This window comes from Neovison vison, chromosome 6 (assembly GCF_020171115.1).
Source record: "Neovison vison isolate M4711 chromosome 6, ASM_NN_V1, whole genome shotgun sequence".
Classification (NCBI taxonomy): Eukaryota; Metazoa; Chordata; class Mammalia; order Carnivora; family Mustelidae; genus Neogale; species Neogale vison.
Window position 1 is genome coordinate 85,596,668 of NC_058096.1, and position 24,494 is coordinate 85,621,161.

Below are 24,494 nucleotides of genomic sequence, written 5' to 3' on the forward strand. Positions count from 1 at the left end.
AGGAATCCATCAAAATCCTTGAGGAGAACACAGGCAGCAACCTCTTCGACCTCAGCCGCAGCAACATCTTCCTAGGAACATTGCCAAAGGTAAGGGAAGCAAGGACAAAAATGAACTATTGGGATTTCATCAAGATCAAAAACTTTTGCACAGCAAAGGAAACAGTTAACAAAACCAAAAGACAACTGACAGAATGGGAGAAGATATTTGCAAATGACATATCGGATAAAGGGCTAGTGTCCAAAATCTATAAAGAACTTAGCAAACTCAACACTCAAAGAACAAATAATCCAATCAAGAAATGGGCAGAGGACATGGACAGACATTTCTGCAAAGAAGACATCCAGATGGCCAATAGACACATGAAAAAGTGCTCCACATCACTCGGCATCAGAGAAGTACAAATCAAAACCACAATGAGATATCACCTCACACCAGTCAGAATGGCTAAAATTAACAAGTCAGGAAATGACAGATGCTGGCGAGGAGAAAGGGGAACACTCCTGCACTGTTGGTGGGAATGCAAGCTGGTGCAACCACTCTGGAAAACAGCATGGAGGTTCCTCAAAATGTTGAAAATAGAACTACCCTATGACCCAGCAATTGCACTACTGGGTATTTACCCTAAAGATACAAACGGAGTGATCCGAAGGGGCACATGCACCCGAATGTTTATAGCAGCAATGTCTATAATAGCCAAACTGTGGAAAGAACCTAGATGTCCATCAACAGATGAATGGATAAAGAAGATGTGGTATATATACACAATGGAATACTATGCAGCCATCAAAAGAAACCAAATCTTGCCATTTGTGACAACATGGATGGAACTAGAGCGTATCATGCTTAGCGAAATAAGTCAATTGGAGAAAGACAACTATCATATGATCTCCCTGATATGAGGAAGTGGTGATGCAACATGGGGGCTTAAGTGGGTAGGAGAAGAATCCATGAAACAAGATGGGAGAGGGAGGGAGACAAACCATAAGTGACTCTTAATCTCACGAAACAAACTGTGGGTTGCTGGGGGGAGGGGGGTTGGGAGAAGGGGGGTAGGGTTATGGACATTGGGGAGGGTATGTGCTTTTGGGTAAATTGGAAGGGGAGGTGAACCATAAGAGACTATGGACTCTGAAAAACAATCTGAGGGGTTTGAAGTGGCGGGGGGGTGGGAGGTTGGGGTACCAGGTGGTGGGTATTATAGAGGGCACGGCTTGCATGGAGCAATGGGTGTGGTGAAAAAATAATGAATACTGTTTTTCTGAAAATAAATAAATTGGGGAAAAAAAAACAAAAGAAAATACCCATATTCGAAAAAAAAAATTCGTGATCAATTATTTTAAATAAACTTGATATGTAAGGAATGATAGTGGTAGAACAGCTACTATCAGATTAGCCTTCTCACAAATAACACCTAGTCACCCAAGACAAGAAATAAAACAACTACTTGAAGACTGGAGAGCAATCAAAAGCAAACAGACAGTTACTCTGGAAAGCAGTTTGGCAGTTCCTCACAAAGTTATAAAGATAGAGTTACTATTTAACCTAGTAATTTCATTCCTAAGTAAACCCAAGGAAATGAAAACATGTCTGTACAGACTTATATACATTCTTAGCAGCATTATTCATAATAATCAAAATTTGATAATTTAGAATGGATAAATATAATATGTTATATTCATATAATGGAATACTATTTGTTCGTAAAAAAGAAATGAAATACTGATGAATGAAACAATGTGGATGAACCTTGAAAACATTATACTAAGTGAAAGAAGCCAGTCACAGAAAACCACATACTGTATTAATCCATTTATGTGAAATGGCCTGAATAGGGAAATCCATAGAAAAAGAAAGGTGAGTAGTAGTTGTCAGGCTGGGAGTTGGATAGGGAGAAATAGGGATGGATAGTAAATAAGTATGAGACTCCTTTTAGAGGAGACAAACATTTCTAAAATTAGAATGTGGTGGCTGCCCTATGAATACACTTAAAAACACTGAACTGTATACTTTAAATGGGTAAAATTATAGTATATAAATTATGTCTCAAAAAAAAAAAAAGCTGCTTTAAAAAAAAGCAGGCAGATTCGGCTCGGGTCATGATCCCAGGGTCCTGGGATCGAGCCCCACATCAGGCTCTCTGCTCCGCGGGGAGCCTGCTTCCTCCCCTCTCTCTCTCTGCCTGCCTCTCTGCCTACTTGTGATTTCTCTCTGTCAAATAAATAAAATCTTAAAAAAAAAAAAAAGCAGGCAGAAACTTGAGAAGAGTCAATGGTTGACAAAAGGAAACAGTATTGAGTTCATTTCCATTTTTTTACAACCTTTTATCTAAGAACAGATCCTAACTGGTGCCAGGAATTGTGGCTAAATCTCAGATAGAAACTTGCTGTCACAGGCCAAGAAATCAGAGGATAAAGCTCACTGACCATGCAGATGGAAACAGACAGGAAAACTCCAGAAAGAAAAAGGCCACAGGGACGTCATCTTTCCAGCAAAAGAAAGACAGACTAAAGTCTGAGTTTAGTCAAGGTAACTGCCTGTTAACACACACATAGAAGTCAGTGCTCTTTAGGGAAACATAACAGAATCTAGAATCTTTACTATGTATTGTTCACAATGTTCAGAATACAATTCAAAATTACTAGTTATGCAAACACACAAGAAAAATGACACAAGAAAAAAGGCAATTGATGACAAAATGCTAGAATTAGCAGATAATGATTTTAAAGAAGATATTATAACCAAGACGTTACTGGAAAATATCATTTTGAACACTGTAACAACAGAGAAAATCTCAGCAGAGAAATAAGAACTATGAAAGAATAACCAAATGGAAGTTCTAGAAGTACAAAAAAATATTGGAAATTAAAATTCACTGGACAGGCCTATGAAAGGATTGAAGATAACCAATGAAAGGATTAGTAACTTGAAGATAGGTCAACAAAAATTATCCAATTAGAAATCTCCCTGCTGATCTCAGAATACATTTCCCTAAAAATGCTAAATCTAATAAGGTTACTACTTAAAATGAATCAGTGGCTCACTACTGCCTGAAAATAAACTCTAATCTACTTTTAATTTTTCTAACAGACTTCCTTGCCTTATCATGTTCTGTTCCCTGTCCTGTACCACTGTTCCTTTGATACCAAAGCAATATTTCCAATATTTGAATATAATCATGTCACTAGCCACCATCCATGGCTTTCTACTGACTAACATACCAGTTTTTCAACTTTATTATTTTAGCTGTTCAAAGGAAGTCTAATATTGGATGCTCAAATAGAAAAACTGATTAATGCAGAGAGTTTCTGGTTGCAGCTGGAAAGAATGACCAGGAGCTCAGCCTTCTCACCTCCTTTCTACCCTACAGCAACTCCTAAGAGTGCTTCACAGAAAATAATTTGATTTTTAAATGCTAGACTCTTTTACAGGGCAAACATAGATCTGGTCCAAGAATATCTTTTCGGTGTTATCTCCTGGTACTATCCCATGCAAAATCTTGCACAAAAGTCACCATACTTGGATACCCAAAGGTTCCTTCTGACTGCAACTCTCATCTCCCAACTTGTCTCCTTAAAGAACTACTAATTCTTCAAGCCTCAGCTCTCCAATCAATATTCACAGGCAGAACTAAGCTCTTCCACACCTTCATAGTGCTTGCACAAAATAATCCTCCTGTATAGCATTTGTCACGTTGTACTATAAATCTTATAGCTTGATTCTATACTAGACTATCAACACCTTGAGTGAAAATCTCTACATCTCTCTATCACCAGTTTCTAAAATACTCTGATGAGCAGTATAAATGCGATGTCTATTGAATAAAAGAAAATATATATAAGTGCTAACCTCAAATCCTTAAAAAACTGTTACAATTCTTCAGTCTGAATAAGGTAAAAGAAAAATCCTTTTAGAAAGTTTACTTTTCCAGAATAGAATTTAACATTCTAAAAACAGGTTTAGTGTTTAATAAAGTAAATCTTTAATTCAGTTATTCCAATCAACTCAACACCCCACATTTTTAAATTTTTAAATATTTTCATCAAAATGGCATTTAAAGATTTGTCTATTTTTTCAAGATTTTATTTATTTATTTGAGAGAGAGAGAGCGCTACACAGAGAGAGAGAGGGAGCAGCAGACTCCCACTGAACAGGCAGTCTGATGCAGAAGTGGATCCGAAGACCCTGGAATCATGACCTGAGCAGAAGACAAACGTTTAAGAGACTGAGCCACCTAGGCACCCTTATCTATTTATTTTAAAAAAAGAGAGAGAGAGCAAGCGTAAGCAGGGCAGAGAGGGAGAATCCTCAAGCAGACTCCCCACTGAGCATAGACCCTGACACAGGGCTGGATCTCAGGACCCTGAGATCATGATCTGAGCTGAAATCAAGAGTCAGATATTCAACCAACTAAAACACCCAAGTACCCCAAAATGGCAATTTAAAATGATCATGCTTAAATCGACTTATAAGTGAATTATTGAGTATCTATTGTGTTATATAGATAATAGAGAACCACTGACCTATGGAATCTTATAAACTATCTAGGAAGCCAACAATAACATACAAAAAATGAAAATGGAAAATATAAAAGCATAATACATTGTGAGAATGTGTACATATTCTATAGACTTAGAATCATCACTGAAATATTGGATGAAAATGAGATTATCTGATACAACATCCTAATTTATAACTAAAAAAAGAGAGACTTTATAGGAGAGGAAGTTAGAAAAACAGATAAATACCTGCAGAAGGTATGAGGAAATGAAGTTAAACACAGATGGGCCTTAAAGAATGGGTAGAATTCAGTAAGTATAAAACAGTGGTGAGAGCATTCCACAGAAAGGAAAAGATGAGTGAGGATGTTAGGGTCGGAGAAGATTCATGAGCCTAATTTGAGTACAGATACAAATGAGGGAGTCGTGAGGGAAAGACTGAATGGATTTTATGGTATTACAGTTCAGAGAGCTTCTAAAGCCAGGCATATTTTGAAGCCATATGAAGCCAGACTTCATGTGATAGAAAACTTATAAAGCAGATCATTTATAAAACTTCAATAATTCTAACTTAATGGTCCTGGTACATTCAAGGAAAATAAGCCACAGAACAATTATGTGATTTCCTCTTAGTTAGGAGTAGTACAGAATAACCCCACTCATCACTTGGCTGCTTCTGTAACACTCTGATGAAGTAACTCATTATTTAAGTTCAGTGGGTGAATGTTGTTGAGCTTGGCTGTTTGTTTAGGTTCTAAACAGAATTTGTACAAAGAAGGGTATATATACTCTCTTGCGAGGAAAAGGACCCCCGTGTATGCAAACATGAATTCTTTTTTTTTTTTTTTAAAGATTTTATTTATTTATTTGACAGAGAGAAATCACAAGTAGGCAGAGAGGCAGGCAGAGAGAGAGGAAGGGAAGCAGACCCCCCCGCCGAGCAGAGAGCCCGATGCGGGACTCGATCCCAGGACCCCGAGATCACGACCCGAGCCGAAGGCAGCGGCTCAACCCACTGAGCCAAAAACCCAACTCCTCTGGTTTAAAAATGATCATTTTTAAAACTTACTATTAATCCATGCCAAAAACATGCAACTAAAATTTCTATATGAAACATATTGACAGTTTAAAAAAAAGTTCAAAAACTGAACTCTCCATGTTGATTGGATATAAATTTTAATACTGTAGCTACTTCACCATCTTCTATAATCATGCTTAAAATCACTATTACCAGAAAGACAAATAATAGAGAATGTACCCATTCCTCAAATTCAACTTAGAGTTTATATGGTCCCATAAATCTGGAGTTGATTGAACTAGTATATTCAGAAGGCAAATCAAAAAGATGCAGTCAAGCGCATTCACTGAAATTTTTTTTTAAAGATTGAGAACCAGGTGTGTTATGCATAATCACATTTATGACAGTACATCTGTGATTCTTCACCATTATGACTTACCCCAGTTTTATCACACAAGCGTAAAGTATGAAACGATCCAACAGCAAATAACTCTCCATCTGGAGCCCAGGCAACTGACGTAATAGGATGCTCGTGAGGTTGTGAATTGTACAAAGGGCGGCCATAACTATCCCATACCTAAAAAACCAAAGTTTTAAAAATCTTATATAACAGTCACCATATTATTACTAAAAAGTTTGTCCTAACAGTAAGGTATCAATTAGAGATTTAGAAATCAACACTTTATAATAGTACTGACTAAATGTCTTTACTATCACATAAGGGGGGAAAGCTGTATTCTTTAAAACCTAAATATCTCAAAAAAATTTTTTTAACATTGTAATAATTCTCCAATTTCACTAAATCTTTGGTTAATCATACAACCTATACATTTTGAGTCCTTTAAATTAAACAACAAAGTTTTGAAATATTCAATTTTTTGCTTAAAATTTTTGGTCAGTAAGCTCTATCAACTTTACCTAAAAGTATTTATTTCAGTTAAATTTCCTCTAACTTCAGTTACATTAAATCTTATTTATAGTATAAATTATTTTGGTCTGAAGCTGAACAACGTTCAATAAACCAGTAAGATTGATTTTTAAAACTTGAGTTAATTTAAATAACCAGTAAAACCAGGAGTTTTATGTTCCTGCTCATTAAATCAAATTCTACAGATCAGTAAGATAGGTCAATGAGAAAGTCAACACTTTAAAATACCACTTAAAATTATAAAATAACAATTTGCCAAATCATTCCAGTTAAAAGATATAGCTAAAGTGAAAGACTAAAAGAATATTCTTATTTGCTAAATACTTTTTACCTAAATTTAATTCCTTCAACCAGATGATAAATTCAAAAATCATATACCTTATATTTACAGTCCTCACCAGCAGACAAAATCAGATCATTGACAGAGTTCCAATCTACTTTTAGAATAATGCCATCATGAGCTTTCCACTATGAGGGAAAAAAAAACAAAAAAAAGATTTAATTATACCTTCAAGAGCACTAGAAAGTTTTGTTTTATTTTGCTTTATTTATTTATTTTTTTTTTTTAAAGAAAAGACAGTTTGCCTAATGATTCTCTTATCCTGTCTTTGGAGATTCCCATCTTCCTTTGATAGCTGTTACACATAACCTCATTTGCTTGTTTCATTTCTAATTTAAAGTAATGAAAACACTTAGGATTATGACATCCACTATATAGCTTACATCCACTATATAGCTTACTTCCTTATAAATCTCAATTGCCTGGACTCCAGATGGAAAATCTCTTGCTATTGAAGTATTCCAAGCTTGACAAGTGTGGTTACACTGGACTGAATCCAAATCTTACTCTTTTTTTACACAGTTGATTCAGTTAAAGATAATGTCTTCATTCTTTTTTTTTTTTTTAAGATTTTATTTATTTATTTGACATATAGAGATCACAAGTAGACAGAGAGGCAGGCTGAGAGAGAGGAGGAAGCAGGCCCCCTGCAGAGCAGAGAGCCCGATGCGGGGTTCGATCCCAGGACCCTGGGATCATGACCTGAGTCGAAGGGAGAGGCTTTAACCCACTGAACCACCCAGGCGCCCCTTGTCTTCATTCTTATTTACTAATTCTTTTCTTTTTAAAAAACTTTTATTATATGACCATCTTCTTTACTAGTCTGTTCATTCTCTTCTGCATATTTTCTTAAGCCTCATTCTTTTTACCTTCATGTCTCTGGTCACTGAATTACATAAGAAACCTCTGTATATAAACTTTGTTACCACGTAACAAAAAAAGTTTTCCACAGATATGTACATATTCTATACACATTTATAGAATGCATTACATATATGTCACCCAGAAATTGATAATCTAGTAAGTAAGCATGGATCCCCTCTTGCTCTTCAATACAATAAATTCATGTGCCCATTTAGCACACGCATTTTTCCATGTTTAAGGCAGAATAATATAACTGAAAAAGAACTAATTCTTCTTGAAGACCACAGGTACATTTTAATGTCTGAGCCAATTATCTTCACATCAAAGAGTAACTGATGTTAAGGGCTTTCTCTCTATAGACCATTCCTAACCTACTAAGATTTTATTTAAATTCAAGTTAGTTAACTTCCAGTGTAGTGTTAGTTTCAGGGGTAGAATTTAGTGATTCATTAGTTGCATATAACACCCAGGGCTCATTACAACAAGTGCCCTCCTTAATATCCATCACCCATTTACCCCATCTTCCCACCCACCACCTCTCCAGCAAACTTCAGTTGTTCTCTACAGTTAAGAGTCTCTTATGGTTTACCTCCTTCTCTGTTTTTATCTTATTTTTTCTTCCCTTCTCTTATGTTCATCTATGTTGTTTCTTAAATACCACATATGAATGAAATCATAGGGTATTTGTCTTTCTCTGACTGACTTATTTCACTAGGCACAATACCTTCTAGTTCCATCCATGTCATAGCAAATGGCAAGATTTGCAATGGTAATATTCCATTGAGTGTGTGTATGTGTGTGTGTATGTGTACCTTTTTTTCATCAGCTGGTGAACATTTGGGCTCTTCCCGTATTTTGGCTATTGTGGACATTGCTGCTATAAACATTTGGGGTGCATGTGCACCTCTGAATCACTATGTTTGTATCCTTTGGAATAAATACCTAGTAGTATAATTGCTGGGATGTAAGGTAGTTGCATTTTTAACTTTTTTTTTTAAGTTTTTAAAAAATTTATGTATTTATTATTTTTTTATTTGGCAGAGAGAGATCACAAGTAGGCAGAGAGGCAGGCAGAGAGAGAGAAGGTGGGGGGAAGCAGACTCCCCGCTGAGTAACGAGCCTGATGTGGTGCTCAATCCCAGGACTCTGGAATCATGACCACAGCCAAAGGCAGAGGCTTTAACCCACTGAGCCAGCCAGGTGCCCCAACTTTTAACTTTTTTTGAGGAACCCCCATACTGGTTTCCAGAGTGCTGCATCAGTTTACATTTCCACCAACAGTGTAAGAGGGTTCTCCTTTCTCTACATCCCCATCAATATCTGTTGTTTCCTGAGTTATTTATTTTAGCCATTCTGACCTGTGTGAGGTGGTATCTTATTGTGGTTTTGATTCATATTTCCTTAATGCCTAGTGATGTTGAGCATCTTTTCATGTGTCTGTTCGCCATTCGGATAGCTTCTTTGGAGAAATGTCTGTTTATGTCTTCTGCCCATTTCTTTCTTTTTTTTTTTTTTTTAATATTTTATTTATTTATTTGACAGAGAGGGATCACAAGTAGACAGAGAGGGAGGCAGAGAAAGGAGGAAGCAGGCTCCCCGCTGAGCAGAGAGCCCGATGCAGGGCTCGATCCCATGATGCTGGGATCATGACCTGAGCCGAAGGCAGAGGCCTCAACCCACTGAGCTACCCAAGCACCCCAGTCTTCTGCCCATTTCTTGATTGGATTATTTGTTCTTTGTGTGTTGAGTTTGTTAAGTTCTTTATAGATTTTGGATACTAGCTCTTTATCTGACATGTCATTTGCAAATATCTTCTCCCATTCTGTTGCTTGTCTTTTGATTTTGTTGACAGTTTCCTTTGCTATACAAAAGCTTTTTATTTTGATGAAGTCCCAATAGTTCATTTTTGCTTTTGTTTCCCCTGCATCCAGGGATGAGTCTAGTAAGAAGCTCTTGTGGCCAAAGTCAAAGATGTTGCTGCCCACTTCTCCTCTAGGATTTTAATGGATTTCTGTCTCATATTTAGGTCTTTCATCCATTTTGAATTTATCTTTGTGTAAAAATATTTTTTGTGTAAAAAAGTGGTCCAGTTTCATTCTTCTGCATGTTGCTGCCCATTTTCCCAACACTATTTGTTGAAGAGCCTGTCTTTTTTCCGTTGGATATTCTTTCCTGCTTTGTCAAAGATTAGTTGACCATAGAGTTGAGGGTCCATTTCCAGGTTCTCTATTCTGTTCCATTGATCTATGTGTCTGTTTTTGTGCCAGTACTATACTCTCTTGATGACTACAACTTTGTAATACAGCTTGAAGTCTGGGATTGTAATGCCTCCAGCTTTGGTTTTCTTTTTCAACATTATTTTGGCTATTCAGGGTTTTTTATGGTTCCCTACAAATTTTAGAATTGTTTGTTCTAGCTCTGTGAAAAATGCTGGTGTTATTTTGATAGGGATTGCACTGAATGTGTAGATTGCTTTGGGTAGTATAGACATTTTAACAATATTTATTATTCCAATCCATGAGCATGGAATGCTTTTCTATTTCTTGTGTCTTCCTCAATTTCTTTCATAAGTATTCTACAGTTTTCAGAGTACAGATCTTTTGCCTCTTTAGTTAGATTTATTCCCAGGTATCTTATGGTTTTTGGTGTAATTGTAAATGGGACTGATTCCTTGATTTCTCTTTCTGCTGTTTCATTATTGGTGTATAGAAATGCAACACACTTCTGTGCTTTGATTTTATATTCTGTGACTTTTCTGAATTCCTGCAGCAGTTCTAGCAATTTTTTGGTGGAGTTCTTTCGGGTTTTCTACACAGACTATCACGTCATCTACAAAGAGTGGAAGTTTGACTTCTTCTTTGTTGATATGGATGTCTTTTATTTCTTTTTGTTGTCTGTATCTGAGACTAGGACTTCCAGTACTATGTTGCACAACAGACCATCCTATTGTTCTTAATGCACACAGAGTAAAATATTAAATTAGAGTCAAATAAGTTTAAGAATAAATAGTAATTCATAGCTTGCTTTACTCAGGATATATAAAAATAGCTACTCTCAAAAACAAATGTTTTGATAATATACTTTAAAAAGAATTAATTCACAGAATTTCCCATCAAATTGATACAATGTCCTGAAACAGACTACAAGGATAAAAATAACAATGTACAGGGGCACCTGGGTGGCTCAGTTGTTAAGTGTCTGCCTTCAGCTCAGGTCATGATCCCAGGGTCCTGGGATTGAGCCCCACATCAGACTCCCTGCTCTGCGGGAAGCTTGCTTCTCTCTCTCCCACTCCCCCTGCTTGTGTTCCCTCTCTCACCGTGTGTCTCTCTCTCTGTCAAATAAATAAATAAATAAAATATTTTTTAAAAAAACAATGCACAGACACAGATATGGGTATATATAGATACACATACACAGAGATTCTCAAGAGTCTCCTTTCTAAACTATAAAAATAAATTTTTATATATTCAAAAGTTAGGAACAAAATATGATTTAAACCTTCCATATACTATGATTTAGAATTATCAGTTTATATTATACATATTTATATACTACACATAAGGCATAGACAGTTTTCAATTATTTCTTAATTAACCAGACATTTTGTGAAATTCCTTTGACAACGAGCTTCTTGGGCAGAAACTATGTTCTGTTTCACTCTGAATTATCTCACATAAGGCACAGTATCTGGTATATAGTATGTATGTACTACATTTTCACTGAATGAATAAATAAACAAAAGTCTCCACACTATAAAACCAAGCTCTGGGTCTTAAGAAGAGTCCCTAAAGCTTTTACCGGAAATCAGGTATATACTTTTAAACTATATTCTACAAGCAAGAGTAAGTGTTCCTTTTTGCGGACAAACCAAATTTGAATATGTGTTTATACCTAACGAAAACTGCCACAGCTTTAGTTTACCCAAAAGAAAAAAAAAAAGAAAATTTGCACGAAGTTACCAATTATACTTCAACTCGTCTTCCACAGTAGCCGAATTTTGGCAATGGGTGCTTTTCTTGCCCTCTACTACGTGCTGGCCCAAAGATTCTACTAAACCACTAAACTATAATTTACCAATGGTAATATATAGTATCTGTCTGAGTTGTGTTCATATAAGCCTAATTACAGGTATCTCAATAAATCACATAACTATAAACCAAAAGATTCACCTTGCCTGTTTTTGCTGTATAATTTTAAAGCAGATTTTTGGAGTTTAAGTGGTATGGAAGAACTTTGACTAAAGGCAGGCGGAACTAGTTCTTTCGCAGCTTCTTCCATTTGCCCAAATTCTTTACCTTAGTTGCCTAAGAGCAAGCAAGGACTTGTATCTTCTATTTCTTGTTTGTACCATAGTTCTTAGCAAAGTGTTCTGCATATAGTAGAAATGTAAATGCATGTTGACTTTATGAAATATGTATAGCATAATCTACATAGAAATTAAAATTATAGAAACTCAATGTCATTTCTATTTTCTTACTCCCCAAAATCTATACATACTGAACTGTTAAATCTGACAGTTCTTCTTAAAACACTTTTATACCCATTGTAGCTGCTCAATCTCCAGCACCAAAATCCCTTACTCAGGACCCAATCATTCCACATCTTTTTTCCAGCCTCCCTGGCTCTAATTTATTAGAGGCTGACTAAATGGTAGGGATGACATAACTCTCCAGTAACATCTATAGTAACAACTACTCTATATTGAGTGCTTACTATATGCACTCAATATGCTTATTGTATAGACTGTCATATGCACTTTGTAATTTAACTCATTTAATCCTCACAACAGTCCTATCAGTAGGTACTAGCATCACAACTAAGAGATGAGAAAGCTGAGAATCAAAGATATTTTTTAACTTGCCTAAAGTTACATTTAGGTAAATAAGTGGACATCTGAAACCAGGTGACTAAGTCTGAAGGCTGTCTTTTTATTATCCATACTATACTGTGACATTATCAAAATATGAAGAAAATGATTCTGCCTTTTAACACTGAAATCAAACATCAAAACCCTGAATACAGACTTAAAATTTTTCATTAATTTATCCTACTCTGACCTGTCTTAACTCTCACCATAGTTTTGCTTCTATATATTTGGGAAAAGTATATACACCTAACTTGTTCTAAACATTACACTGATGACCCTTCTAAAAATACTAAAAGAATGCTACGGTTTTAGAGAAAGCTTAAGTGTATTGAATAAATGATGTTTAAGAGGAGGAGAAGGATGCTAGTTATAATGATAAGAAACACAGTCTAAACAAGCTTTTAAGTTTTATGATTTTGTCCTGTTTTGTTTCAAATCTATACATGTGAGGCTGACTCTGCTAAATTTAAAGATGCCTATCATGCCAAATCATGTGACAATTTAGCAACTCAAAACACATTTATGATTTACTGGTATAATGTAAGTTGGAATAAGGAGGAAGTGAACCTCGTTAGAAACATAACCAGATATCCCCTATTCTGTAATAAAGGCTAGTAAAAACACACACTTAAAAGCTTCAGACAAAAGACCACCCAGAAGAAAGGGACTCCTAAGAAAGTGACCTCTCACTTAGCAGTCCAACAGATCCTGATAACAGCTTACAAATGCCTGAGAAATACCTGTAAAACTTTAGCATTTGGTTGAAGAGGTTTAATGATCAGCTGCTTGCCTGCCGTGTAAAGAACTTTTTCTGAATCAGGGCCCCATGCTACTGAATATACTGGTGTTCCTGTAAAAAGGAAAAGAAAATTAAAAAAAAAAATCAACAGATTTTCATTATTATGCCTTATAACAAGAGAGCTAGTTAAGAGCATCAGAAAAGCAATATGGAGTGCCATTTCATTTCATATTCAATGGCCCTTTAAGAATAGCCTGATACTAAAACAAACTGAGTTCACACTGACCATTGAAAATCTACTTTAAGCAACTGAAAAACTATGTTTTTAACTAATTTTGATCTTGCTGAGAAAAGAGGATGGGAGTTTTTAGGAATTCAATATGGTGTGCTACTAAAATATAGAACATAAAATAAATACACTTATTTTAAGATATAAAGAAATATCAGAAAAGTCATGATTTATCATTTCCCACCAACAGCCATCAGTGCTTAAACTGACTCAATACATAAGTTGACTTAAATTTTCCATACAAAAATATTAATGGTATATTTACTTTATTGATTAATTTCCATTCCTGAGGATACTACAGGAAATAGACCTACCACTCATCTGCCGCTTAAGCAGTTCTCTAATGGACAGAAACCATTCTACCCCAAAATGATCTACCCCCTCCTATCTATGAATGTATAAATGGCAAATTAAATATCAGATTGGGGAAAGTTTTGCTATCGATCAAGCGGGACTTTGGCCTGAAAGCTAGGCTAAGAAGGGTTCAGATACCGCATAACCAAGATGAAGCTGACTTATACTTTTGGGGAAAAGTACATGTTTGACTCAATGTACCATTCTTTTTTTTTTTAAAGGTTTTATTTATTTATTTGACAGACAGAGATCACAGGTAGGCAGAGAGGTAGGCAGAGAGGGGGTGGGGAAGCAGGCTCCCCACTGACCAGAGAGCCTCATGCGGGGCTCAATCCCAGCACCCTGAGATCCTGACCTGAGTTGAAGGCAGAGGCTTAACCCACTGGGCCACCCAGGCGCCCTCAATGTACCATTCTATAAACTACTTTAAACTTCATACTGTTTTCAATTTCTTAGGATAGGAATTTGGAGAAGGTATTTTTTTAACTCAATGACTTTCACATTAATATCTTCTGGAAGGCTGTACTTTATTTGAACCTAGTTTTTTTAAAAAAATGAGTATTATACTGGCAAAAGCATTAAATAAACTGTACTCCACTCTCTGACTCAGTTACCATCCATTAGGAAAGTGAATCAAGGTTATATAATTAATCTATGAAATATTAATCCATTAATATTTCTAAAGGCACTTTCAAAAATCATCTAGAACTTGTAAATCAGACTACTGTAGCAGTTGACTTTCTGTGAATGAATAAGACATTCTTAGGAAAATGAAATCTGAGTCTGAGGATTTATGGGTAATCAATAAGATTTAACTGTTCATTTAAATGGGAAACCCAACTGATGCTAATCAACAAGAGTAATCAGTAATCAACAGGGAGTAAATTTCAGTAATGGCTTGTGCTCAAGTGACACCCTACTTTTTTCATGCCATTTTATTCCCAATCAGAATATAATTCAGTTGTGAGCAAGTCTCAGTGGTTTAAGGAATTTAGAAAGTCTAGTTTACAACAGACCTAGAGAAAAAAAAAAAAAAAAACCAACGAAACAAATAAACTCTGAAGCATGCCTTTCATGATTTAGGTTAGATAGTATATTGGGTCTAAATACGCTATTCAGTCAATTACATCTAGGATTGATCTGTATCTGAAGAACCCACAAATGGCCAGAAGGCACTTCTTCTGCACTTGGTAAGTACATTCTCTTGGAATATTCTCTGGAAGTAGCCAGAAGTTTACCTGGATTTCACAAGTAAATTGCCAAATAGAATTCAACTCTAATAAACTCCCTAGAACATGTAAATCAAATTTCAGATATTTCAAATATGGTTCTTGATGAGTACTGGAAGGGAATAGAGGCTGAATGCTTATTTGATAGGGTGGTAGAGTTTTAGGTACCTTCTTTATTTCCATTATTATAGTTGTAATTATTGTGCAAAAAGTAAATTAATGTATTCTAATTAAGGACTATCAAATCATCCTGAATACAATCAGTAAAATTACACTTTTCTGGGGTATACATTAAACAATGACAAACATCTACCCCCAAGGAAATAATTCAGTAAATACAACTCCTATTGAGTTATACAGGATGTGACTCTAGCCCTTTAGTTGTGGTAAAAGGCACAGTTGGGGTATAGGATGAGGAGCTAGGGACGCTTTTGTCCTCTTTAGCATTGAATTTGTGGCCTCATTAAGTCAGCTGTGTCACCATTTCCTTGCTTATTAACCTTATAAATCTTCACAATACTTATTATCTTCCCTGTTAGGACTTGGGAGTTTATTCATTTCCTGATTATAAAATATTTTTTAAACAATAATAATGTTAAAAAAACAGATATAAGAACTTATAGTATAAAACAAAATAAGATTGTAGAGGAAAAGTTAAGCAATTCCTTTGCTATAACATGTGGCTTTTAACCACATTTGTTTATCAAAAACAAACACAGAGGGCGCCTGGGTGGCTCAGTTGGTTAAGCGGCTGCCTTCAATTCAGGTCCTGGAATCCAGTCCTGCTTTGGGTTCCCAGCTCAGTGGAGAGACTGCTTCTCACTATGCCTCCATCTACCACTCTACCTACTTGTGCTCTCTCTCTCTGTCAAATAAATAAATAAAATCTTTAAAAAACAACCAAACAAGAAAACAAACAAAAACAAATTAATGGTTAAGTCCCATTAGTTCAATCTTCCTAACCACTAATATTTAAAATGGATATAATATCAAGACAAGAACTAAGACAAGTTTTCATTATATTCATCTCTTATATTTATAATAAAATGTTAAGTGTGAAACCACTGTATATACCAATGCTTTCTTTTCCAAAAGGAGATATACTATACAATTTCTAATTTGGGTAGTTCTGATGAACATCATTACTGAAAGTGGAAAAATTAGCTTTATAAAGAAAATAATGATTTTTATTATAATGAAATCCATCCCACTTACATTTCAAAAACCTGCAATATTTAAAATATTTTTTTTGAAAACATGCTTATTAAAGCATTGAATCTCTCATCATTACACTTCACTTTGCAAACTCAGTATGAAAATAACAACTATAGACTTCAGGTTAAATATGTTTTCAACCAAAAGTTTAGCAAATTATGTAATGTTATTAATTCCAATAGTTACCAAAAAAATGGACAAAAAAAAAGTAGTTTCATAATAATTAAAGAATTTCTTGCTTTTTATATTGGGAATTTTTATTTATGTTCCATTTCAGTTAAGACACTCAAAAATATCTTGTTTTTCTGACTCTGTACACTAAGATCATGTGACCTTTTTGACATTTTTTAAGAAACCACATGCACCTGGGGTTGTGTTAAATGTCAGACCCTTATCTCTCTGTAAAACAAATTATCTAAATTCTTTCAACCTGTTGAAGGCATTTTAAACCACAGGAGACAAAAATGTATTTCAATTGTTTTAAGGAAGTACATGGTCAAATATACCATGTTTTTCAAACTCATACTAAAAAGTAGCCCCTAAATGTTTTTGCATGTTTTTAAGAATGCTTTTGAAACAAACTCTTCACTATCACAGTGAAGTATAAGCTATCTTTGCCTTGAATGCAATATAAGTCTACATTGGGGGAATATAGGTAAAGTACTTAGAGCAGAGTCTGATACTATATAAGCACTATCTATTACCCACCACTACTAGAAATCACTTTGTAATGCAATAAGCAACTAGCTGTTTATTGTGTTGCTCATGATAGTAGGAACTCAACTTTTTTTTCGGTTGCCAAATCATCAAGAATTTAAAAACCAAGAATTATTTCCCTTCCATTCTATTTGTAGGGACATATATTATCAGTAAGCAATCAAATAGGATTTATTCCACAAAAAAGCAACTTTTTTTGGTTATATATGTTCTTGGATTAGTAAAGAGAAAAGGCTTAAATGAATGCATTTGTATCTCCAGTTTCTATCCTCAGCCACTTATCCCTTGGCGATCACAACTTCCCCTATTGCTTCACCTTTCAATAATTGACTCTCACATTATTTCAGCTTTACTTCTGAGCCCTAACACAGTATTTCTACTTGCATCGAAGACTTCAGACTCTACACATTCAAAACTATCATCCCTCTACACAGAATCCCTCGTTAATTCTTCTTTCTGAATTCTCTACCTCTTATAGGATATCCATTCCTGTCAACTACTAAGAACTATTCACTTTTTTCAATTATCATTACTGTCTCTGTTCAAGCCTCAATGCACACTAGCATAGAACATTCCAATAACCTCCTTACTGGTCACCCCCATTTTATCATTTTATTTTTTTCGTTATTATTATTTTTAATTTTTTTACTGTAACTGACACACAACATTACATTAGTTCCAGGTGTACAACACAGTAATTCAATTTCTCTATATATTATGCTATGCCATCTATCATCATACAACACTATTATAGTATCATTGACTGTAGTCTCTATGCTATGCCATATACTCTGGTGCTTATTCATTCATAACTGGAAGTCTATATTTCCCACTTCCCTTCAACCATTCTGCCCACCCCCACACCCTCTTTTGTCTAGCAATCATCAGTTTCTTCTGTATATTTATAGGTCAGATTCTGCTTTTTGTTTACTGATTTGTTTTGGTTTTAGATTCCACATATAAGTGAAATCATATGGTATTTGTCTTTTTCTGCCTGACTTACCTCACTTAACATAATACCCTCCAGGTCCATCCATGTTGTCTCAAGTGAGATGACCTCATCATTTTTAATGGCTGTGTAATATTCCATTGTACATTTTTACCACATTTTCTTTATCCATTCTTCTATTGATGGACACTTAGGTTGCTTCTACATCTTGACTATTGTAAACAACGCTGCAGTAAACAGGGGTGCATATATCTTCCTGAATTTGTGTTTTCATTTTCTTTGGAAAAATACCCAGTAGTAGAATTACTGGATTATACAATGTTTCTGTTTTTAAGAGGAACCTCCATACTATTTTCCACAGTGGCTGTATTAACTTAGACCACCATGCATGAGGATTCCTTGTTTACCACATCTTCACCAACACTTGTTGTTTTTTGTCTTTTTTTATTTTAACCATTCTGACAGATGTAAGGTGCTATCCTATTGTGGTTTTGAATTGCATTTCCCTGATAGTCAGTGATGTTCAGATCTTTTCATATGTCTATTGCTGGCCACCCCATTTAATCTCTATTTCTTCTGATTTATCCTACATATTACTGCTAAGTTTATGTTCCTAAGAGATAGTTTTTACCTCTTATTCTTCTGTTTATTTTTTTAAGGTTTGGTATACTCATAAAACAAAATCAAAACCCTTCATTTAGCATCCATTGTCATCAATGTCTTGGTCTCTTTGGATATACAGCCTCATATAGCTGCCCTCTGGCCCAAAGGGTCTGCTCCTATATACCTGATTTCCCTACCTTATGCTGTTCTGCCTCTAAGCCTTTGACCACCTAACTTCCTCCACAGCTCCCCTCCATTGCTAACAGGCCCATTTCCTTCCCTACTTTCTTTATCTTTTAAAGCTCAATCAAAAGATATTCCAAGGGCACCTGCGTGGCTCAGTCAGTTGAGTATCCGACTCTTGGTTTCAGCTCAGGTCATGATCTCAGAGTTATGAGATCAAGCCCCCCATATCAGGATCTGCACTAGACATGGAGTTCACTTAAGATTCATTCTCTCCTTTCCCATACCCCTCTCTTAAAAAAAAAAAAAAAAAAAAAAAAAAAAAAAGATATTCTGATATTTGCCAGGAAGCCTTTCTAATACTTCCTTTCCCTCCAAAGCAATAATCTCTGCTTTCCTCTCACAGCACCTTTGTAATAACAAAAACATCCTGCCTATGCTACAGTTATTTATATTTCCAGTTCACCTCCTTTACTAAATTCATTATTTAGTTCCATTTTTCCATGTTCCAGGTTCCATTTTTGTCATTCCATCCTTCCATTTGAATATAATATGGGGGAAATGTCCTCAAAGGTTTGCAGTATTACTCTATTCCAATTTTAGCCTATAATTAAAATATACAAAGCTTAATTATAATTATCCCTGGCCCATACACTATTTTTCTCTAATAAGGAAAAATAACTCCTCATAAGTACCAGTAGGAATTGTTTTTAAACTAAGTCAAATTAAAAAAAAAATTTAAAAACGTGGGATTAATGCTTTTTCTATATTAGAGGAGAAGCTGATGACCATGACTTCTATCTATATATCCATCCCCAATCATTAAGAAATGAATTAAAGGTATGCCTGGGTGGCTCAGTCAACTAAGTGTCCAACTCTTGGTTTCAGCTCAGGTCATGATCTCATGGGATGCGAGAGAGAGTCCTATGACAGGCTTCACCCTCAGCAGAGTCTGCTTAAAGATTCTCTCCCTCTCCCCCCACCATGTGAATGTGCTCTCTCTGAAATAAATAAATAAATATCTAAAAATAAATAAATAAAATATCTATTTCTAAAAAAAAAGAAATGAATTCAGGAATTTTTTTCTATTCATCAAAAATAAATGCAACTAATATAAACATGTAGTAAAAATCACCAGGATGTTTTCAACTTTTACTGAATTCCAAGTGTTACAATAACCCAGGCTTATGTTATTTCATTTTTTTGCCAAAATTTATAGTTTTTCCCCCTAAAAGAGGCAGAAGTCCCCTTCCCCACCTATTTTGGCCTCCTTATTTGAGCCTTTAGCATCCAGCTATCAGTAGTTCATAATCACCATCAAAAATTGTAGCCTTTAATAAATCAAATAAACCTTATAAATAACCAGAAATTTTTCCTTCAGGGTTAATATCATCATACTTAATTTTTCCAATGTTTTTCCCCAGAGATGAAACAGGAAAAGTCTATGCCTTATTAGGAAAGCGTGGGTGGCACCAACAATCAAAAACCTAAAAATCAGATGCATAGTTCTATAGTAAATCTGTAATTCTTAATCCAAAGATATCTGATTATCTTGAAATATCAACAGGTTAAGTAAAATATGAAAATCTATATAACTTAATTTTGCTCATTAATCTCATACTTAATATAAACCTCAAGTGAGGAGAATAAATAAGATTCAAATGAGATAAAAATGATAAGCCCTTTCAGTCATTTGATGTTAAGAAAATTATAGCTATTTGGAATGTCAATGGAAAATATTACATGATGTGATGAAGACATAATAAAATTACCTTTATCATAGACCTAATCAGTATTTTAACTTTCTAAGGGAATTTATTTACCCATCTATTTGGAAGGAAGGAAAAAAAAAATTAAAAAGAGTACCACCCATCCCTCTCTAAAATAAACATCATACACAAAAACTAGCTCAAAATGGATTGTAGACCTAAATGTAAACACTGAAACTATAAAACTCGTGGAAGAAAATAAAAGTCTAAATCTTTGTGACTTTGGATTAGGCAATGGTTTCTTAGATATGATACCAAAAGCAGAAGCAATCAGAGAAAAAAAATGGATAAACTGAATCTCATCAACATTTTTGCTACTACCAAGTGTTTATGGTTACCTAGATAAGTACTACCCAGTATTTATGGTTACCCTTTGCTAAAATTTGGTTAATGGGTAGCTAAAGAAATTTAACTATTTTAACACTATCTTTTTTTTTTTTAAAGATTTTATTTATTTTATTTGACAGAGATTACAAGTAGGCAGAGAGGCAGGCAGAGAGAGAGAGGAGGATGCAGGCTCCCTGCTGAGCAGAAAGCCCGACGCGGGGCTCGATTTCAGGACCCTGGGATCATGACCTGAGCCGAAGGCAGAGGCTTTAACCCACTGAGCCACCCAGGCGCCCCTATTTTAACACTATCTTAAGAGTAAACATGACTTAAAAAATGAAATCTGGGGGTGCCTAGGTGGCTCAGTCGGTTAGTGTCTGCCTTCAGCTCAGGTCATGATCCCAGGGTCCTGGGATGGAGCCCCACACTGGGCTCCCTGCTCTGCAGGGAGCCTGCTTCTCCCTCTCCCTCTGCCTGTTGTTCCCCCACTTGTGCTCTCTCTCTCTCTCTCTCTCTGCCAAATAAATTTTAAAAAATCATTAAAAAAATTTTTTTAAATGAAATCTGGAAATTTTTGGAAGTCAGTTACCAGAGATGCTTCACATATAACTTGATTATATAATTCTCGAGAATAGTCTGCCATCTTTGAAGGCCAGCTGATATATTTTCAGTTAAACATGAAAACCGCTTTACTATTCCTACATAAAAATCTAATTAGTAAAATACATCTTCTATATACACAAAAAAAATTGTATGTAACCTAAATCTCAACAGGAATGACCACTGAATTAACTTTATGGGCACTTCCTCCCAATTAACATGGAAAACTGAAATGCTTCTCTAAGCAGTTGCAGTTTACCATGTTTTGGACCATCAGAGTATCTGCTCCCCTCCAGTAGTTTAGATATCAAACATACAATACAATTTATTTTTTTTATTTTGTTAGTCACCATACAGTACATCATTAGTTTTTGGTGTAGTACAGTTCAGAAAGGATGGTAATATTATGAAGTTATTAGGACTTTTTAAGTAGGGAGTTACTCCTAATATTTCTATTACTATTATTTACTTAACTAGACAGTCAATCCTATTCCAAATAGTATATGCTCATAAGGATTCAGAATTATTAAAAAAAAAAAATCATCAGCCTTTAACTGCATTTATACAGACTCACTAAAAAAGAAAAAGGCCTTGAGTGTTTCTTATATTTCTTGGCTCAAATAATACAGTTACCATGGTTTATCAGGCAACATAGAAAGTAAGAAGAAAAAGTATAAATAGAAATAAGAGGTGCGCCTGAGTGGCTCAGTTGTTAAGAGTCTGCATTTGGCTCAGGTCACGATCCTAGTGTCCTGGGCTCCAGTCCCACACTGGGCTCCCTACTTGGTGGAACTCTGCTTCTCCCTCTCCCACTCCCACTTACCCTGCTTGTATTCCCTCTTTCGCTATGTCTCTTTCTGTCAAATAAATAAATAAAATCTTAAAAAAAGAAAAAGAAATAAGAGACTTCAGGGTGCTGGGTGCCTCAGTTGGTTAAGCATTCAACTCTTGATTTCAGCTTAGGTCATGATCTCTGGGACATGAGATCAAGTCCTGAGCTGAGTTCCCCATTCAGTGGAATCTGCTTGAGAATCTCTCTTCCCCCCGCACACCCCTCCCCACTCATGTGCATTCTCTCACTCACTCTCAAATAAATAAATAAAATCTTAAAAAAAAAAAAAATAAGAGATTTCAGGCTTTGAACCTTACCTAAATCAGTCTTAGGAACTATAATAGTCTTTAAAGGGAACTATTAATATATCTTAATTGATTAATATACATACCTTGCTGAGCTAAAGTTGATCTCAGCATCCCAGTCTTTGACCAGATTTTTATTTGTCCATCTTCTCCAACTATAAAGAGAAAAATAATTGATATTTTTATCTATAGGAAATAAATTTAAACCTTAAGTTTGCATAGAAAAATCAATATATCTACATTAATACATATTTAAAATTCAGACACAATTTATTCATTAAATAACAGTGCTTCATAACTATAAAATTTAATTGAAATTACTTTGAAAAAATTTTATCAGATTCTCCTAACTTCCATGTCAAAAAGTTTTATTTTTTCCTTTAATCTTAGGAGATTTGTGAGTATATTATTCAACTAATGCTTTCATTTTCACTGAAATCTCCATCCTAGAATTCAAAGAAAAGTGCTTTCATTGCAATAAGAAGAGCAGCAGGCAAATTTCAGTGAGTTGGGGACTGAATGGAGTGATATAGTAGACTTTTCTTTTGAACAACTTGCTTAAAAGAAGAAAGAAAGAAAGAATTCTCTAGAGCGAATCATTTGTTAAAGGCAGAATTTTTATTCCATTTCTTCTCAATTTTCAAGATGGATGACATCTGGACATATTTATATGCTGAAAAAGAAACCACTGGAAAAGGACAAGTTAAAAAAATAGGCAGGAGAGGAAACAATTCACTGAACAAAGCCCTACAGAAAGTCCAGAGGATAGGTTGGTGGTTTGATTACATATCCGAAAACTTTTTGTTATTCCTCCTTTTGATAGGTGGAGCTTAATTTCTCTTCTTTGGGCTACATTTAGTGACTTGCTTCTAATAGGATATGGTAGAAATGATGGAGTATGACTTTCAAGGGTGGGTCATAAAATATATTGTACCTATCATTTTTCTCTCTCGGATCACTCCCTTATGAAGTCTGCAATTATGTAGTTAGACCATTCAAGCAGCCCTATGGAGAAGCCCTTTTAAGAACCAAGGCCTCCTGCTAAGGAGAAGAGAACTAAGATCTCTTGCCAAGAGCATCTTGCTCTTGCCAAGAGCAAGTGAGCCATCTTGGAAGCAGAACCTCCAACCCCAATCAAGTCTTCACACGACTTCAGCCCTATCCAACGTCTTGAGTCTGAGACAGAACCACCCAGCTAAATTAAATTGTTCCCTGATCTACAGAAACTATAAGATAATACATGTTTATTATCTTAAGCCATTACCTTTTGGGGTAATTTTTAGACATCATTAGCTAGCTAATAGCATAGATGAAGATGAGAATGCTTATGAGAATAGGGCAGGAAATGGGAGAGTGAAGGAATGGGGGTAAAGTTCAATTAAATATTTTGAATTTTAACATGTTAAAGAATTACAACTTTTATTTATCCCATAAGTGTCCATTTCAAAAGCCTTGATAAAAATATTGTCTATAAGTCATATATGAAATCTAATAAAATGACATTCTGAATCATAACATTATCTAGAAGCCTAGTTCAATGCTGTGCCAATTATTTGCTCTTGGACAATGAAAAACACTATTACTAAAGAAAATATTCTGATTCTGTGAAAATTTTTCTTTAAACAGTTCATTTATAACATCATTTTTGCAGACAACCTACCTGTAACTAATGCTGTTCCTTCATAATTCCATCTTCCTGCAAGAACTGCTCCACAGTGAGCTTCTACACTTTTTTCCACTCTTCCTAACTTAGAAATCAGATGAAATTTACCTAAAAGAAATTAAACTTGAAAAATCTATTTGAATTTACTCAATCAATAAATATCTCTTAAACAGGTACCTTCTCCTAGACTAGTTAGCACAG

At 35.1% G+C, this 24,494-nt stretch overlaps 1 protein-coding gene across 3 annotated transcripts in view; it reads right to left on the reverse strand.

The window, feature by feature from the left end:
- IFT80 (intraflagellar transport 80) overlaps nt 1–24,494 on the reverse strand; it is a 114,376-nt gene that overhangs the window by 63,563 nt on the left and 26,319 nt on the right. For all 3 annotated transcript variants that reach the window (XM_044251697.1, XM_044251698.1, XM_044251699.1), the window contains exons 4-8: nt 24,291–24,401; nt 22,717–22,785; nt 13,260–13,369; nt 6,824–6,913; nt 5,957–6,094 (exon numbers count right to left, since the gene is read on the reverse strand). In XM_044251697.1, coding sequence (XP_044107632.1) covers nt 5,957–6,094; nt 6,824–6,913; nt 13,260–13,369; nt 22,717–22,785; nt 24,291–24,401 — 518 coding nt within the window. The remainder of the gene's footprint in view (nt 1–5,956; nt 6,095–6,823; nt 6,914–13,259; nt 13,370–22,716; nt 22,786–24,290; nt 24,402–24,494) is intronic.